The sequence below is a fragment of the Echinops telfairi genome, unplaced genomic scaffold (genome assembly GCF_000313985.2).
Source record: "Echinops telfairi isolate 266 unplaced genomic scaffold, ASM31398v2 ScPeMD7_12;HRSCAF=54, whole genome shotgun sequence".
NCBI classification, from domain to species: Eukaryota; Metazoa; Chordata; class Mammalia; order Afrosoricida; family Tenrecidae; genus Echinops; species Echinops telfairi.
In genome coordinates this window covers 10,901,910-10,921,538 of record NW_022103909.1, presented here as the reverse complement: position 1 = coordinate 10,921,538, position 19,629 = coordinate 10,901,910, and the positions used below count along the sequence as shown (strand labels likewise).

At 39.0% G+C, this 19,629-nt stretch overlaps 1 protein-coding gene across 1 annotated transcript in view; it reads right to left on the bottom strand.

The window, feature by feature from the left end:
• Window positions 1-19,629, bottom strand: part of ADAMTS20 (ADAM metallopeptidase with thrombospondin type 1 motif 20) — a 181,643-nt gene that overhangs the window by 120,622 nt on the left and 41,392 nt on the right. The window contains exons 4-9 of the mRNA XM_045287241.1: window positions 12,559-12,818; window positions 7,983-8,066; window positions 7,318-7,442; window positions 6,043-6,083; window positions 2,499-2,604; window positions 332-478 (exon numbers count right to left, since the gene is read on the bottom strand). Coding sequence (XP_045143176.1) covers window positions 332-478; window positions 2,499-2,604; window positions 6,043-6,083; window positions 7,318-7,442; window positions 7,983-8,066; window positions 12,559-12,818 — 763 coding nt within the window. The remainder of the gene's footprint in view (window positions 1-331; window positions 479-2,498; window positions 2,605-6,042; window positions 6,084-7,317; window positions 7,443-7,982; window positions 8,067-12,558; window positions 12,819-19,629) is intronic.

The following is a 19,629-nucleotide window of genomic DNA, read 5'->3' as shown; positions in this document are numbered from 1 at the left end:
AGCAGACAGGAAGTGTGAGGTCTCTTTTAATAAAACAATAAATGTGTACCATATTCTTCTTCATGGAAAAGTAAGACATCCCCTGAATATAAGACCTAGCACATCTTTGGAAGCAAAAATTAATATGACACTGTCTTACTTTCGGGGAAACAGGGTAATATGTCTATACAACTCCCCCTTTGTTTTTAAGGATTCATTTGAACAGTGAAATTAGGCTTAAATTTTAAAAAATGAAAAACAAAACACAAACTGAAACACATTAAAAGAGCACACAAATTTTAATTTTTTAAAATAAAACTTGACCAAAAAAAATTAACCTAGTCAGACTTACTCTAGGAACCCAGTGATATATTTCTCACTGCATTTTGACCAGGTCCAAGGACTCGAGTGGTAAGTTAAACTTGGGGCCATTACATGATACTGATCGATAATTCCAGCTTCTTTACATTTAAAACTATCATCATGGGGAGCACTGAACCTAAAAATAAAAATCAACACTTCAGAAAAAGGATAGGAGAATATGATTTCAGAGTACAGAAAATTAACAACAGATTATATTTATAACTCATTATAATGAAAGTATAGACAAATTCAGTCATATCGGAATTTGTACTCTTTGTCTCTTCTTAAATCATTAAAATTGCAATACATTTAGGGACACATGACTTCCAAGCAATACTAGATTCGAACTTTGAACATGCAGCACAAACCATTTGAATCTTGGCTCACCTCATCACAATGTGGAAAAAAAACTCTCCCGTAAAAATAATGCAAGTTTCAATAGGCATATTCTTCTGTGCGGATACAGATTAGGTGAAGGTGATACCCTAACAAATTCTACAGGATTGTCTATTGCTACAGTTTCAAAGAGCTTCTGTATTCTTAATCATTATCTTTCTGGACTGCCAATTTATTTTTAAATAAAAATAGTCTAAGTACAGCCTGGTTCTATCAGCAGTGAGTCATAACTGGCTGCATGGGAAGGCTAGGAACACTCTTCCATGGCAGTCCAATCTTCATAGAATAGTTCTGTTGTTAAATAATGAGATGGTCCGCGGCAGACTCCACACACACTTTTGAGTATTCAAGTATAAGTTCAAGTTTAGAAGGTACCTTTGCCACCACTTGATTCTGATCCTTGCCTACTGTAGTAGGCAGTCTTTCCATTAAACAACTTACCCATATCCTAAAGACATCTAAAGGGAGCCTCTCAGGAAGTAAACTTTTAAAAGTTCAATAAATGTTGAAGAGGCACTCTGTATACGAGCAGTTTTCTAGTAGTAAGCAGGCTTGTTACTCTCTGCCATTGAGTGTATTCCAACACCTAGTGACTCTACAGGACAGAGTATGACTACCCCTTGGGTTCCTAAGACTGAAACTCTTTATAGGAGTAGAAAGCCTTATGAAATGGCCAGTGCTTTTGAACTGTTGATGCTTCAGTTAGCAGCCCAAAGGTAACTCCTATCCCCCATGAGCTCCTTGTGAGCAGGCTTCGAAAGCAACAACAGTGATTCCACATCATGGTGATTCCGTAGTTGTGAGGCTTCAAATCCCTCAACTACTCACCTGACCGTATATTCAACCACATCAATCAACAACTTATAGAACTGAGCATGAGCTCGTTGGTGTTCATGACATACAACCATACCAAAAGAGACTTCAAGAGGTATTACTTTACCAAAAAATGACCTCCACTTCAAATTACTACCTACAGGTTCTAATGGTGCCTCAAGGCAAGACCAGGCAAAGAAAATGTATGGAAACTGAGTATTAAGTCTAGCCTCAATTTCTTATTAGCAGATCACAAAGGAACCCCAAGACTCCTGGGGGGGTACCTGTGAAAGGATGTTTCAGAGAACGAGCTTGTTCTGACTTTCAAGGGGAGCGCCAAGGATATCACACAAATCATGGCCTCCATCCTCAGAGCCCAGAGGCCCAGCAGAATATTTAGCAAGAGAATCCCAAATCTTTAATAAAAAGCTATGGAGGAGGCGGGGCAAAACTTAAAATATATGTATATTTTCATTTCTTATTTAAGGAGAATTGTAATGCAAATAAAATTAGGTGATCATCATTAAAAACATATATATGTATATTTTAATGACCTTGACACTCCATGGCCCACCTCCTCTGCTGAGGCTCTAAGCTCTAAGAACAAAAACTGTCTTGGAACGGCAAATACCAATTGGGAGTTCCCAGCGCCAGGAGCCCCTGTAGGCCTTCCCATAAGATGGCAGGGGAGAGTACCTGGGTCTGTAAAGATAACAAGGCATAGGGACCAGAGGTGCTGCCTTGTAATCCATTACAGTAAGTGAAATAAAAAGGGTTCCCAAGTTCTAGTTCTTTGTTCAGTCTGTTGATCTGTGCAGCCTGTCTGACCCAACATCACAAACAAGCCAGAATTAGCATGTCAGGGGCGGAAATGACACTAAATAAACAAATGAAGATGCTAATTATTCAATGGAAGAGTCAGCGCTTCTGCGGGCGCACATACTTACACGTGCCCAAGCTCGTGAGCCACAGTGAAGGCGGCACTGAGCCCATTCTCCTCAGTGATAGAGCAGCTCCGCGAGGGATCACACATGGTACCTAATTCTGCTAAACCTGAAAAATCCCACATTGGTATCTGATCAAACTGGAAAGTAACTGCAAAATCATAAAGTAAGAACTAAATTTACCACCATTCATCGTTGTCATTCCGATTAAGTAACGAATGCAGTGTTGTCCTGACGACGGAAGCATGTTTAATAGGATGAGAGAGAAAGAAGCAGCCCAACCATTTTAGCAAATTCACGGGTGCTCTTTCTCAAAAACAAAATAGTCACACATTTTTTATTGGGCAAACGATTTAAGGCAAAAGATTATTATAGGAAGGATGACATTAGCCTGGATGGTAGGAGAAGCCACGAGTATTTAAATGGCAAGAGGAAAAACCCAAGAGAAGAAAGTGAGAAAGTGAAAAAGTTCTGTGATCCTTTCAAATTTTTAATTTTGAAGCAGTATGCAAATATTCAATTATCACACTAATTTCCACCCAAAACCTCAGCGTCATTGAGTCTATTGTGACTGTAACAACCCCTTAATTAGTGCTAAGTAAGCACTCATTCATTGTTTCAGTCTAGCTTCACCGAGCTAATTCTGCATTCTCTGAAAGTTGCCAGTGAGAGAATAAAGTAGCAAGGGCCTGAGTTTGACGCAGGCCCCTGTGTTTGGAAGTGTTAACAAGTTACATAAAGTCATTTAAAATATGGAAAGCATTTTTTCAACACATTTTGTGTGTTTTAACTTAGGGACTGAACCACAATATAGTACAACACGGCCTGAGACAGACCGATAGCCGAAAATCTAGAGATTATTACCATTCTGTTATCTGTGATCAAACACTTACCTTCATTTGTTTCTCTCCCACATATTGTTAATGAGGTAGGAAAATGCTAAAACGAGTTAATTCAAGCTTGTATCTTTTATTCTTATCTATAAAATACTTGTATTTAACTCATAAATTTGTCTTGATGATTAAATGAGTTAAATCATGTAAAAGTTTAATAGCATCATCATAAATGTTAACATCATTATTTATCATTAATATTTCCTGGTTTAACAAATGCTAGTACGAACGCTTTCATTGTCACTATCATTGATGTGCACCGGTGTAGTTAAAAACAACAAAATATGAATGGGGACTAGAACACCATCTGCTTTACATAAACATCGAGTTTGTATGGCTGATCATTTAATAAACAGTGTGACATTTGGTCTGATTCAGCCAAATTTGTATTTCTTGACTTTTAGTCTTACAAAGATATTCAACAGGTGGTATAAGAAATACAATGTATTCACACTATCTCTATCGAATGCCTGACTCATAAAATACATCTAAATTGCCAGAAAATATTTGTCTAGAGGGAAGAAGGGGTCTGGTCCAAAACTTATATCAGCAAATGCCCGTTTATAAAACATGGATGATTAGAGTTTCTAAAGGATTCCCAATACACAGAAACTAAGTATTGAATAAAATTAAATGTTAACGAATACTGTATTTGCATGATTTATAAGAGCTGTCCATGACAAACTAATTCTTTCTCTTCTGCCTCTGTCTCTGTCTCTGTCTCTGTCATGTGTAGAGCCAAGATCTCATTGGCAAGTCATGTCTAATTAAGAGAAAAGCTATTCTGAGGTAACACGCTGAGCTTACTGAGGAACCTTCACCATCAACGGGCTGATGCTGCGTGTTCTGCATTGAGCCAGGAGGTCCAGTTACCAATACTCTGTCTTCTAGTGGAAACGACTGAGCACCTTCCCTGGGGAAAAGCCCATGCTACGTGAAGGCTCACTCCCCACCTCAGATCCCGTGAACTACATTAACTAGCAGCTCACACTCACGAGTACCAAAGAGAGAGAGAGGGGCTGACATGAGAGCTACGGGAAACCAGAGGAAGCAGGAGAGAAGTGGGAGAAGAGATAGTCCCTGGAGAGGATTACAGTCAAGTAGTTGGGAGGGCCGGAGGGGGAGAGGGCACTTTATGGACCGTTGAATGCAAAACTAATGAGCTTCTCTATGAATCATCCCTAATTTACCATTCAAAGTTTTAAAAAAAATAAGTTAAATATTTTTTTAAAAAAAACAGAAACTTCAGAGTGAGTAAAATATAAAACTAAAAACCACCAAGTAACAAATAGGCAAGTAAAAAATAAAGCATGCTGATATGAACACATGAAGCAGAGAATGGAAATATATAATACAAATGTAACTCTGATCTCAAAGGAAAGGATAGGATATTAAGACAACATTACTGAGATAAGGGACAATCACTTTCTAGGATTGTTGAAAGGAAAAAAGTTAGCAGAAAAAAAGAAAAAGAAAAAAAAACAGAGGAGGTTAAAAACATTGATACCAAAAGTTCACTGTTGGTTCTGTGAAAAGACAAATACAGCCGATCTATTAAGAAGAAAAGGCACAAATAAATAATCGAGATGAAATGGAGTACAATTATGGAGTCATGCTTAAAAAGTTAATAAGACAACACTATAAAAATAATTTAACCTAATAAATTGGGCTACAAAAAGACATGGTTAATATTTAGGACAAAAGACTAATCTTTTAAATAAATTGAATAAATCACACATCCCAAAATAGCACTATTACCATTGGACAACAACTCTTTCCACAAAGACTCATGGGACTCAAATAGTTTTCATATGGGACCTACCAAACTCTAAAAATAAATATTATTCCAGTATCATACAATGTATTTCAGAGAACAGAATAAGAGATAAAACATGCTAACACATTCTATAAGGTGAGTCATACTTTTATACCAAAATTAAATATGCATAGCAGGAGAATGGCATTGCAGGATTATGAACCACTTTCCCTCATGAAAATGCATGCATAAAATCAGGGACAATGCTTATACTATGCAAATTGATAGAACCACTTTAGAATATAATGTGGTATAACTTGTAAAGTAGAACATTAGCACACTGAATGGCACAAATACATTCCTAAGAATATACAATAGCTTTCACAAATGATGAAAACAAAATAGACCCAAATATCCATTTGTTGTCATTAAGTTTTGCTGTCTGAGTTTGTTCCTGCTCAGAGTCACCCCAGGTGACAGAGTGGAGCTGCTCCAAGAGACTTTTGAAGCCATGTCTTTTTGCCTTTGAAGCAGCCACCGCCTTCCATTTGATCCCCAGTCTGATGGCGAATTCATGGCTGTCCATTTTAGTGTTTTGCTTGATGACTTTATGGTAAAATATACATGCTGCATATAGCATTTTGTATAGATCAAAGATTACACATAAAAAACCTTAATCAAACTTTGAACAGCACCAGCTATCTAGTAATCAGTAAATTAATATTAGTTCTTCCTATTCTTCAAAATTCAAAGCAGACTTAAGTAACCGCAACAGCTAAAACCAACACAATCAATCAAAACGGTTAAAATGTAAGCCAACAGGAGAACAATCATAAAAGGTTACCTTTAATTCAGTACACCATGATGTAAGCTAGCTGTAATTTATAAAATAACTTACCTAATGTGTCACATTTCTCTTTGGCTGCACAAATGTCTTCCCTTAAAATAAAAAGTTTGTTTTGAGGAATTTTTAGGAAATGTTTTTGTAATAGGTCATACAAAAATAAATAAGCTTTAACGTGACTATCATCACAAACTAGCTACTTACTAAACTCTCAATAAGGTTAAGCCGGAAAAATGCCACACTGTGCATATCAATAAGCCATAAGAGTTATAAAGAAGTCATTGAAAATAGCTGAAGTTTATATTACCTGCCATTAATTACACAATCTGTGTAATATAGTCACCTTTTCCATCAGTGTTTACGTAAACTACGTCTATTATTCTTTCTTAAATATAATGACGTTCCCAGCCTTTACCACGTTCTTTATTTTTGATATTTCTTTTGTTTCTGCTTTGGTTGCTCCTCTGATTACTCAGTTCTATGGTTCACTTTCCCCTTGGTTTCCTCTAATAGCCCCTTTCTCTCCCATCTTTAACCTGTTATACTCTCTCTTTGCTGCTTGGATACTAACTAAAACCAGCTAAAACCAAAGACTGATGCTGCAGCACTGTCTATGACAGTAGGTAAAGTCTGTTCCATTTGGAAAGGAGAACTACATGTTCTCTATGTTACATAGCTAAAGATTTTCATTTCAGGACTTTAGAAACCAGAGATTTCTCAGCATCTGACATCTAAATAAGGAGTTATTTACTTTGGTCAAGCAGTAAGTATAGAAATATGGAAACCAACTAGAATCTACACATTTTGATGGCTGATATCAGAGTTGTAGATACAAGTGTTTAAATTAACAATATATAGTGGTGCTTGTAAAATGAATGCTTAGTTGACAATAGCAGAATATGTTTTCATATAAATAATTATGGTTGAGAACAACCGTTGAAGAATCATTCTGGAAAGTAAGACAGACAGTGTGCAACAAATCAAGGAATAGGTCATTTAAAAAGCAGAGGGACCCTGAAACAAAACTAATGAAATTGAAATGCTCTTCCTTCCAAGCTCTAGAAAGATCATGTAGGGAATGAACAAAACCTATTCTTATTTCCATACCTGTGTTCGTTTCTATATACTATTCCTGATTCTCTCATTATCTTAGTACTACTGTAAAAATCATTTTGTCTAGGTCAATCCATTGCCTTGCAGCCTATGCATAATAAAAGTAGGCATAGAATAATTTTATGTATTATTGTTAAGGAAGCAAGAAGTATCAGTGATCATGCAGAGAGAAATGGCAAGTAATTGCAGATAGATGGATAATCTCTAAAACCATACCTCGTGATAAGGACAGCGGTATCATGGTGGGAAGGGTGTGCATCATCGAGAACGTTCAGAGTTTGTTGCCACGAACAAAAGTTTCGTAAGGTGGAACCTGCATTGAAATTGATCACTGGTCCTTCCTACACACAGACACACACAAACACATACCGATAAAAGTAATTTGATATTATGTCAAAATAGCCACAGCCTCTTTTTCTTCCACAGTTATCAACACCAGTTCAGTATGCCAAGTTGCATTCTCATAAGACAAAGTGACGTGGCATCATCTCATATTTTAGAAATACCTAAAACCTAATCATCAAAACTGAACTTTCCATTAGATCTTCTCAATGTCATGTTTAGGATTGACCAACTTCTCAAAAGGATAATCTCACTCCTTTTCATATCAAGTTTTGAAAGAAAAAATATTCAAGGACCTCCTTTTTTAATAGGAGTTTTATGATCTCTATAAATATCTAAGTTTCAAATCTTAACTCAAACTCCCTGCTATTGAGTCGATGTATAGGACAGTATCGAACTGATCTTTGGGGTTTCCCAGACTCTAAATCTTTACAGGGGCAGGCAGTCTCGTCAGGTTTCCCATGGGACAGCAGGTGGGAGAAAACTGCTAAATCCCAACTACTACAACTACAATTGTTCAATTTCAACCTGTTCCTCACCTGCTCGTTGTGGATTACAACTAATTTTACAATGACTATATTTATAAGATTCCCAATACTTGAGTCCTTGTAGATTGCTGCAACCTGCAAGAGGAAAGATAAGTCGGATTAGATAACTAGAATGAATATTTCTCTTCAAGACTTAACTGAGATCAGCCCAAGAGCATCAGCCCTCTCACTTCACTAAACATTGAAATCAGCAGGTCAATTTTTAAAATCCTGAGCCTCAGTCCACTCCTCTTACCAATTAAATGAGAAACGCTGGAGTCAGAACACAGGTGCCGATATGTTTTTTTTAATACCAAAGTATTTTTAAATAATGCCAATGTAAAGGCAAGTGTGAGGGCAAGTATCCCAGATCTTACCACTCAAAAGATGGGTCTAGATATCAGTAGCATCTATATCACCTGGGTCCAGTTAGCAAAGGTGAGCCCCAGGACCAATCTGAACCTAGTGGAGCAGGAGCCACTTTTTAACAAGATCTCCAATCGATGTGAATGCACATCAGTGGACACATACCACTTACAATTTGTTACAGAAACCAGTAACAGGGCCACCACTCCGTTGGCTCATGCTACTTGAACACTAAGTCTACCATGATTTTTGCCAAAGCCTTTTGTGCGAAATACAGCACCATCAGAACCAGAACCAAGAACATCTTTGATGCTGAACCAGCATGGATCAAAATTCAAATTCCAGCACGTTTCCTACTGTTTGAATGAGGCTTGGTGGTGTAGTGGTTACATTTTGGGCTGCAATCCTCATGGTTGAAAGTTCAAAATCAGCAGTAGCTCTGAGGGAGAAAGACTGGGCTTTCTACTCCTGTAAACAGTTACAGTCCCAGAGGAAACCTACAGGGGTAGGTATAGGGTCACTCTGAGGAAGCTTTGACTCATGGCCTTGCATTTGGTTTTCATTTTGGTGGTGCAGTGGGCTACAAACTGAGCCTACTACAAATTGTTAACCACAAGATCAGAAGTTTGAACCCACCAATGGCTCTGGGAGTTAAAGATGAGACTACTTTTGTAAAGATTTTTTTAAAGTTTCATAAATTCAAAAGGTACAGTTTAATTCTGCCCTATAGAGTTGCTATGCATGGGAATCGATCTCTGGCAGTGAATTTGGAGTTCTGAGTTTTACTACTGTCACAGCTGTAGAGCCACACCTACTTACAGGGCTGTCATCTCTACCTGCAGTGATGCCTTTCCCTCTAGTGGTGGCACGTTTTGGCAAGAGTGGTGAGAGACCCAGTGGGAATGAATGTAACTTCCGTTCAGGGAGGGGCAGTCTGGTGACTAGCAATTTCAAGTAGATTCCTTAGCATTGTAGTAGCATCCACTTTAAAGTGGGAGCTATGAAAACACATAGTTCGATTTATAAATATGCATTTTACATGCAGCTTTTGCATACTGTCTGCTGTAGAAGACAGATATTACTGTATTTATTCCTCCAGAGCTACCCTTTGATCCTGTGAGTTTACAAGTTTTCCAAAGTCAAATTCCAAGGTTGAGCAAATCATGCACCCCAATGGATAGACAAAGGCTCTTTTGCCCCTAAAAATAGGACCACTTCTGTGGAGACGATGCATGCCCAGTACTGCACAGAGAAAAGAGCGGAAACTTCGTGGTGGGTTGTTGTTAGCTAGCACTGCGTTGGTTCTGACCCAAAGGGAACTGAGGCACACAGAAGGAAACACTGCCCAGCCTTGCGCTAGCCTCACCCTTTCCCTGTGCTTGAGCCCACTGCTGAAGCCACTGTGTTAAACCATCTCGGGGAGGGCCTCCCTCCTTTGGGCTGCCTCTCTAGTTTTACCATGAGGTGAACAACAAACTACCCTAGATACTGGCGAGGCAATGATAACTTGCATGGTAATAGCTATAAAATATATGAGGGGGTTGCAAAGACTCAAAAACAAGGCCCCAGGAATTGATGAAACACCAGTTGAAATGTTCCTGCAAGCTGATGTAGCACTGGAAGCACTTCCTCATCCATGTTAGGAAATGTGGAAGACAGCTACTTGGCCAGTGGGCTGGAAGAGATCTCTATTTTTACTCCTTCCAAAGAAAGATGACCCAACAGAATGTTCAAATGATAGAACAATATCACTGATATCATGCGCAAGTAAAATTCTGCTGAAGATATTCCAACAATGGTTGCAGCAGTCTATGGACAGAGAACTGTCAAAGAAAGGTTTAGGGCAGATTCAGAAATAAATCCGCTGCACAAAAACACTTTTTGAGGGTTGGAAAGCAAGAAAGTTACTTCGAGGACTAATGTGCGCCTAACCAAGCCACGGTACTTTCAATGCTCTCACATGCCTATGGAAGTTGAATATTGACTAAGGAAGGCTAAAGAACTGAGGCATTGCATTGTGGTGTTGGTGTAGAACATTGAAGAAACGGGAGACTTCCGAAAGGACAAACAAATCTGTCTTGGAAGACGTATGGCTAGAGTGTACCACAGATGCAAGGATGGCAAGACTTGACTTACATACTCAGATGTGTCAGGAGACATTAGTGCCTGGAGAAGGATACCATGCTTGGCGGACGGGCAGTGAAAAAGAAGAAAGATCTCTCAATGGAGATGGATTGACGGTGGCCGCAACAATGGGCTCGGGCGTAGGGACAATTGTGAGGAGGGTGCAGGACCGGGCAGTGCTTTGTTCTGCTTACAAAGGGTTGCCATGGGCTAGAACCACTCAATGACACCTAACGAGAACAAGGCGTTCTTAAGAAAAGCTCCTTATGTTCCAGATCCATGTTTCCATAAAGGGGTCTTTCTTTTAAGGGCCATGTAATGTTTCAGTCATAAAGTAGATGTACAAACAGTGTTTGGGTTTTGTGCTAGAGGAAACCAGGACGTTTGGCTGGGGGAGTTTAATCCATTGGTTCTTTTGGCTGGAAGGCTCTGCACACGTGTGGAGGCCCAAAGTCGCGGAGTCTGGGCTAAGCTGGTTATCTTTGAGTGTGGCTCCTGGTACCTGAAAGACAACCCTAATGTGACGGCTGGAACTGCATTTCTTTGATGAGGTGTGTAATGTTAGCTGGTATTGATGATTTTGAAGATCTTGTACAGCTCGTGGGGCAGACGGTCCCCAACCCAGGAGCGCAATGCTTTCTCTCTTGGCTCTAGAGAAGGTTCTTGATCTTTCCCTCCTTGGTGATCTCTACAGGGCCTGCCCTCTAACTTTCCCCAGCTCTGCTTTTCCATGAACTTTTCGAAGCCCCCTCATATAACCAAAAACATTCAAAACCAAACTAATAAGTAAAATTTCAAGAGGAAATAAATGTTATTGCTTTATCGAAAACGATTACTAACTAGAATTGGGAAACATATAATCAGCGTTTTGAAAGACTCTTTTAAAATATACGATTCCACCAAAAGTGAAATCTATGAGAGCTGGACCTCATCACGCTTGTCTGTTTGGGGGAGTCCTGCAAGACTTCTGCCTTTGATGGGGTGCAGTCTGACCACTTCCCTCTCGCTCACTCGGAGTGGGAAATACTTGATTTTCCTGTAGGCTTCTACCCAGGTTCCAGCCTTAACAGGTTCGACTGGGTTGGCGTAAGGAGGGAGGAAGGCTGTCAAGGAGCTGGGTTGTCTCAGTGGTTACAACAGGGAGCTCGGGACTGGGAAGGAGGGTGAGCAGGGTGCAGGACTGAGCTGTGTTGTCCTCTGTTGTGGGTAGGGTCGCTCTGGGAACTGACTCAATGGACACAACAGCTGTATAACTGCCACTTATTGATAACAACACCTCCCTATCTGGATCATCTGGGGATTAAATAAGACCGTGTACAGACAGCATTTAGAATGGACCATGGGGCACAGAGATCAATCAGCCCCATGTCCATAGCTTTAATTCCGACTCATAGCAATTCTACAGAACAGAGAACTGACTCAGCAAGGGTACAAGGCTTCAATCTCCATTAAAGCAGACTGCCCATGCCTTTGGAGTAGCTGGTATGTCTGGAGCACACATCCATCTGTTCACAGCTGAGCACTTCACGTGGCTCCTTAAAAATAATCATAGCAGCTATTATTATGACTCCTTATAAAGATTTTTCAGAAGAAAATGCACATTACATAAAATGCCAGTTCCGTTATATGCTCCTCAAAGTGCTTGTCACAATATGTCCAAATTGAAAGCAAAAGATCAAGACCATGACTACTTAATTTCCTCTCCACCTTTATTGACTATCTACTACCAATGAGATACTGTATGACTTGCTAGATATACCGAGATGGATAAAATTCAAAGGGTGAAAGATCAATGCTATTAAGTATCTTCTTCTCTGTCACTAGGGGGCAGAAGTCATTCACATGATGAAATAAAGAATAATCTAAGCTCTAGTTTCACAGATATTACATTGTTTCAGAAAGCTGTCCAAGTAACAGAAGGGGATACTTACATTACATTTATCTAAACAAAATTTTAACAAAATATTATTTGTGCTTTAAACATAGATACACTTTACTTATATCTAAATTTTGAGAAATTTACTTTTTTAATTAAATCTGAAAAAAAAATTCATTGGAATGTTTTCAGAAATGGAAAAGCCATGTCCCATTTACTTACAATTGACATGAGCGTTAGGATGTAGTGCTCTAAATTCTGCCCATGATAGCGAACCATCTTAGCATCCGCCGTGACCATAACTTCCACATAGCGTGGGTAGGATACAAAGCGTTTCCTCCTGGAATGTAATTCACTCCTTTCATCTCCCAACGATACGTTTTGTGAATGGGATTGAAAATCCTTTTCCTTCTTGAAATCAAGATCTTCATTCATGTTGCTATAGTTATGAGAGAGGGCAGTGGTTTTCTTGATTTCAATCTCTGGAGGTGAGAGAATAAAAACGTTACCTAACATCATTCAATTGGCCAGGACAAAAAATATTGCACAAAATTGAATAGTCAAAAATATTTAATACTTACACATCTGCTTCCAATGTGAAACGATAGAAGGATGAAAATAAATTGTTGTGTAAGACAATGCTGTATTACATTATCATGAACATTGCTATTTGTGGCAATGAAAAACTCACATTTTCATAGTCGGCACTAACAAAACTGTAACTTGGTCTTCTTTTAACAGGTACAACTACTCAAAACCATTTAGAAGCACTGGATAGGAAAGCAAAATAAATCAAGGAGTCCCTGTGCTCCTTCAGCAAGTAAGCCCTCAAGGGACCGACTGCATGTAATCTCATTACACAGTAATGACATTTTAACATGTACGTATTCATAAAACACAAACCAACTGTTGTTTTTCTAAAAATGTACGAAGCACAGAAATTTAATTTGTGTGATAACGGATGTCTTCTCAAACCTGGACAAATTCCAAATGTTGACATACAACTTTATAATAGTGAGCATACACATCTTACTATGCTGTGATCATTTGAAATGTTTTCTCGGTGAAGACTTTCCAAGTCTGACTGAGTGTGTAATTCTAGATCCTTTCCTGCCACATGCCTTCTAGAATGGTTCAACCACTAAAATAGCCACAGTCAATTCTTGGACCCTGGAGAAGATCCCAGGTGCATCTCTAAATCTGGTCTCCAAGTCTCCTGGCTATCAGAAAGAAGATAAATAGGCACTTGTTTATTTATTTATTTGTTTGTTTGTTTGTTTGTTTATTCATCCCAACCATTCATTCTGAACAATCAGCGAGCACCTACTGTATGTCAGGAAATGTTTAAAAAGAGAGGGACAAACAGCATCTCATAAAACTTACATTCTAGTGAGAAGAGACAAAAAGAAAGAAAGGAAAACATGACGGGGAATAAAATTGCAATTAACTGTAAATACATCAAATAAGAACTTAACCAGGAGACATGCACACAGACACACAAAGAGCCTCAACCTGCCAGAATTGCTAAAAAACAAAACAAAAACCTGATAATATCGAGTGTTGACAAGGATATGGAACATGCTAGAAAGGTAAAGTGGTACACCCATATTGGAACATTATCTGGGAAACCCTAATAGAGATGATAGTGAGAACTGGTCTCGTGTATTTTGGACATGTTGTCAGGAGAGATTAGTCCCTGGGGAAAGATGTCATGCTTTTTAAAACAGAGGGGGATGTTCCAGGAACGAGTTGGGTGCATGGGTTTTAATGTGGGAGGATGTAGGTGGTGCGTTTAAGTAAAATCTTTCATTGCATGAATAATATATATTCTCTTATTCTATTTTGTGAAATACAAATGCATATTTGTAAAAATGGGTGAAATAAAACATGAAAAATGTATTGCCATCAAATCAATTCGAACTCAGGGTGACCCTACAGGACCTGGTAGAACTGTTTCTGTGGGCTCCCGAGACTAATTCTTAATGGGATTTTCCCCTTAATCTCTTTTTTTCAATCTTTCCCTATTAATCTTTCTCCAGAGGAGCAGCTTGTGGTTGTGAACTGCTGATCTGTGCTCAGGAGCCCCGTGGTGATGAGAGCACCACAGAACTTCTTTGCAAGTCGTTGAACTACCTTTCAAGACGTTGAGCCACCTCAAAGAAACAAACACAAGAAACTCCACTTTAGAGAAGAAATAAAGTGTGACCATAGGGCCCAGCCAAGAAGTTGGACCATCACCAAGAATCACCAGATGGTCCCAGGGGCCACCGCCAAAGTGTGGGGAACCCCAATAAGACTTGGCTGAACCTGACCGATGCCCCAAAGCCAGCCAAGCCACCTAAAGTGTGGAGAAACCCGAGAAGACTTGACTGGGATAGTGAAGACGTCAAAGAGCGAGCCAAGCTGTTTTAAACTTGGTAGAGACACTGACTTTTCAGAGAGTTAGGAACCAAGGAGACATCAACTCCTCCTCTCTCCAACTCTGCCTGGGGTGAGTACACCGCTGAAGGCAATGGTTGTTGGGACTATGATGCTAGAATGATATGTGTGAAGAGTGCTGTTATTATGCCCTTATGCTCATACTTGCCCCAATACTTTTATCTTTAGTAGTTTGAGTTATTTTTAGAATGTTTGATGTGTGTTTTCAGAGAATAAACCGAGCATTCGAAAATGTCTAAGAGCGTTATGTAATTATTGATCATGCGCTCATGACAAGTGGGTGAGCCATCAGGGCTCCTGTCGTACTCAACCATACAGGTATGGAAATATACATCCCAAACCGTTCGCTCTAATTGGAGCAGTGTGACCGATGAGCAGGGCAGGAGAACTATAAATGTCTTTAGCATCTTGTTGCTCCTTAAATCATTATAATAATTTTAAAGCATGATCTATAACCATTTTACAAGATACATTTGTCATCTTACTACCTTTCTCGATAGTTCTACGTAGGAAACATACCAAATACTGATGAAAGGGCCTTTCCACATAGCCTACATAAATGACCATTATTCCGCTCACACACCAATTCAATTACATCATTCCTGTACAATGCTTCTCTTTCTCTTTCTACTCCATGGAGTCAAATGTGAAAATGATGTCTTGTCCTTTATTAATAACAAGCGTGCTATGAGTCAAAACCAATTTAGACCAAAACAAACCATCAAATCACGCACATCATGCAACAAAGATAATCTGTCCACTACAACATAAAAATTCAAAATTACATCACTGGATATAATCCTTATAATGGCCAAGTATATTCTAGAGGAAAATGTTAAACATTAATAATAATTCATAAGAATACAAATGACGGAGACAATTGTTTTAAGCAATCGTCCAATTGGAAGCTTATCCTACTTACTTGAATTTCTTACTGATACCACGTATTTGAAATACGTAAAACTGAATTCATAATTTCCTTCTTCGTCTCAGTTTCCTCATTTCTACTAGTGTGAGTCTAGCATCCTCACACTACCACTTATTTCCAGAATGAGATCTTCCTACCTGTCCTTCACCCTAGCTAATCAACAAGTCTCTCCAATGCTCTGTGTAAACATTCCCTGGATCATTCCGAGTACCAACAACACCCCTGCTCATGACGTCATTCAGGTTCTTTTGACCTTCCAGAAAGCAAACTTAGTGCTATTGATTCCAACTCAAATGACGCTACCGGACTGGGGAAAATGGCCACGGGAGATTCCGAAACGGTAACCACCCAGGAGTAGAAACCTCGCCTTTCTCTTTAGGAAGGACTGGTGGTTTAGAACTGCTTACCTTGTGGTTAGTAGCCCAACAGCATTATAATTAGCATCATAAGTGCAAAATTAGTCATCAAAGTCTCCCAATTAAAAAAAAGTCTCTCAAATCATCATGTCATCTTTGATCTCTTGTACCTCATTTATATTCACAAAGATCCGCTGTTGTTTTACCCACCTTTACACAAGAAACTACCACGGACCCTTACTGCCCATGAGATAACGTCTAAGTCTTCCCAGCCAACCAGCATTAAACAGCTGCTACTGCAGGTACTACCACCATGCTGTACATTCCCAAAGACTGAAAATATTGTTAAGCAACGTGTTTTTCTCTAGTAAGTAATCATGGATTCATACAAAAAAAGAAAAAATTAGATTCAGTGGAAGGAAGGAAAAATGATGGAAGGTTGGGAGAGAGGTAGAAGAAAGGATGGAAAGAAAGAAGAGAGGAAGACGAGAAAATAGAAGAAAGGCACATACTGAGGATTAAAGGTTGATTCAGCCAGACTTTTCAGCAAAGATTATACTATTTGGGATGGACAAAAACAGTAATTCAAAGAGATAGGTTGCCTTTGACTTTTCTAAGACCAAGTATAGCATTCATTCTGGTCTTTGTATACACTAGATGCTAATGTCCCAGATAAGGAAATACATTTTGTAGTTGTTGGGCATTTTTTTTTGCGGGGGGGGGGGGGGGGGGGCAGTTGGTGTTGCCCAGGACAGGGAAATCTGTAGAGACAGTAACTGGATTAATGGGTTACTTGGGGCAAGGGAAAGGAAGTTAAGGGAAATGGGGAGCTAATAAGGAATACAAGAAGGAAGAAAACGTTCTAGAACTGAGTGTAGTGATGATTATACAGCTCTTGTTAATATGACTGAAGTATTTAAGTATATGATATGTTAATTATATGTCAATAAAACTGATTTAATGAAGGCATAAAATGAAATAATATACATTCTAGAATCATTAACACGTCCTGTAATTTGTTGAATTCCCTCAGAGTACCCAACTCAGGGAATTCAGAGTGCCTTAAAATATAGTAGGATCATATCAGATGTATTGTGAAATCTAACACATGCCCCACTATTCAAATAATTTTCTGAATCCATTATATGCCCTACATCGCTACTATTTAGTTTTTTAGTAAATACTATTATTAATAATAACAGCCAATATAAATCATATTTATTGTCTACTGTCAACTAGATATGAACATATTTCATGTGCTATCTTCTGTATTATCAATAAGGCTCCTGAGTGGCACAAGTGGTTTGCAACCATCTACTAACATAAAGGTACTGAGGCAACCCCTCCCAGTGGTGCTGCACAACAAAGGCTTGACCATCTGCTTCCTTAAAGGTTGCAGCCATGAGACCCCGAGGGAGCAGCTCTACCATGTAGCACATGAGGTTGTTATGAGTCAAAATCAACTTCATTTAGCAACTTGTTGTGGTTTGGGTTTTTTATTGAACAAACTGCATAAGGTAGAAACTATAATTATCATCACTCTACATATGAAGAAGCTGAGGAATAACCAAATTGATGCACTGCCATCAAGTTGATATGGACTCCTAGCGACACCATAGGACAGGGTAGAACTGCCCCTGTGAGTTTCAGAGACTGTAAATCTTTATAGGAGTAGAAAACCCCATCTCTCTCCCCTGGAGCAGCTGGTGGTTTCAAACTGCTGAACACTGTGCCACCAAGGCTCCTAAGCTGAGGAATAGGAAGATTAACTAATCTGCCCACAGTAATGTAGCTAATCAAATTTAATTCTGGAACATTTTACAGTCTTCCATAAGTGTATGAAAATCTGTAAATCCCTAAATCTATCAATATTACTATACATTTCAATCAGTACTTGTTATAGAATTATAACATCTAGTTTAAATAATCATTTAGGTCAACAAGTTTCACAAGTTAATACAGCACCCAGCAATAAATATGCAGAAGGCTTTGGGCTTGCCTGGCGCCGGTTGAAACTTGAGACATTGAGACATAAATGAAACATTACATCATTAGTGTTCGCTGCATCCCTGAATCAGTGACTATTACCGTGCACATTTTAAAATACACAAACATGTGACACAAGTTAAGTGAAATTTCAACAGCCACCAAATTAATAAATGACATAATAATGAGATAAATTCAAATTTCCTAAATACCAGTTATATCTATTTACACAACACATGACTCTTCTCAAAGTCGCATGTAGACTCTTAAGAATTTAGTAACCTCATCATAATGGAAAATGCTTCTTCCTAGGAAGCTAAAAGAGGACCTAGTTAGTCATACTACGGAAACATGAGATCGAATCCTCTTTGCAGGGGCCCAGAGGGTCGAATAGGTTATGTGTTGGGATGCCAACCTCAAGATCATCAGTTCAGACCCAGTAATCCTTCCCAGGGAGAAAGGTGATGACTTCCCAGGGAGAAGGTCTACTCTGTCCTACAGGGTCTCGACGAGCCAGCCAACTCCATCGCAAGCTGTTTGTTTGCAAGTCCTCCTTGCAATACAGAATCGTAAAACTGAGCCAAGACTTGGATACAAAGGCATTGGGTCCATTTGTGATAAAAAGGCTTGAGACAAATTCAGTCTTAACCTAGATGAGGGGTTTAAAGAGTTCCACATTCATCCATAAATTCGAAGACCTTCAGAGGGGGCTTCAAAAAGTTCACCGAAAAATGAAATTAAAAGGCAATGAAATATTTCCATAAGTTTTCTGAAGCCCCTTCAGACATACATACACATGCACACACACATACAGTATAAGGAGGATTATCTCTTATGTCCATTTTTTTCATAAACCTTTTGAAGCCCACTCATATATTTATTTAGTATATAAAGGAATGGCACCTATTGTCCCTTTCCAGCCTTTGGTGTCCCAATTTCTATCCTTGACAACTATAAACAAGTGACACCCTGGGGTGGCCGTTTGCATTTTATAAAGTGCTTTTCCACATGGTGCAAGCCCCTCCCATATCAGAAGAAGCACGCATCAAGTGAAACTAAAACTGAACAAGCAACTGACACAAAAGTCAAAAAAGAAACCGATGGACAAGCATATCATGTATCCACGTAACATCCCAAAGTCCTATTCTTTCTTCTTGAAAAGATGTGCTTGAAAAATCCATTAGACATGAAATTAGTTTTTACTCCAGCATCTTAGCCTGTAAAAGGACATTAACACCTCATTCTGTATGGAAATTTTCAGTTAAAACCCGTACTGAGTAATGAATACCTAGTGAACTTATTTTTCAAATGTGTGTGCTTATTGAAATTAAAATGCCATAACACTATTGAAAGTCCGAGGGGAGGAAACATTCAACTACGAAGCAAAAGCGTGGCAGTGCAAGGCCACCCAGAATCCACCCAGCCACACTTTCAGAAGACAAGCTTAACAATCGCCTCTGGAAGGGCCCAGCCTTGAAACCCTGGCACATAGCTCTAATCTACACACGTTTGCCAAGAGAAACAATCAACTCAATTGCGGCACAGTTCACAATTGCAAGGAGTTGGAAGCAACCCAAATTTCCA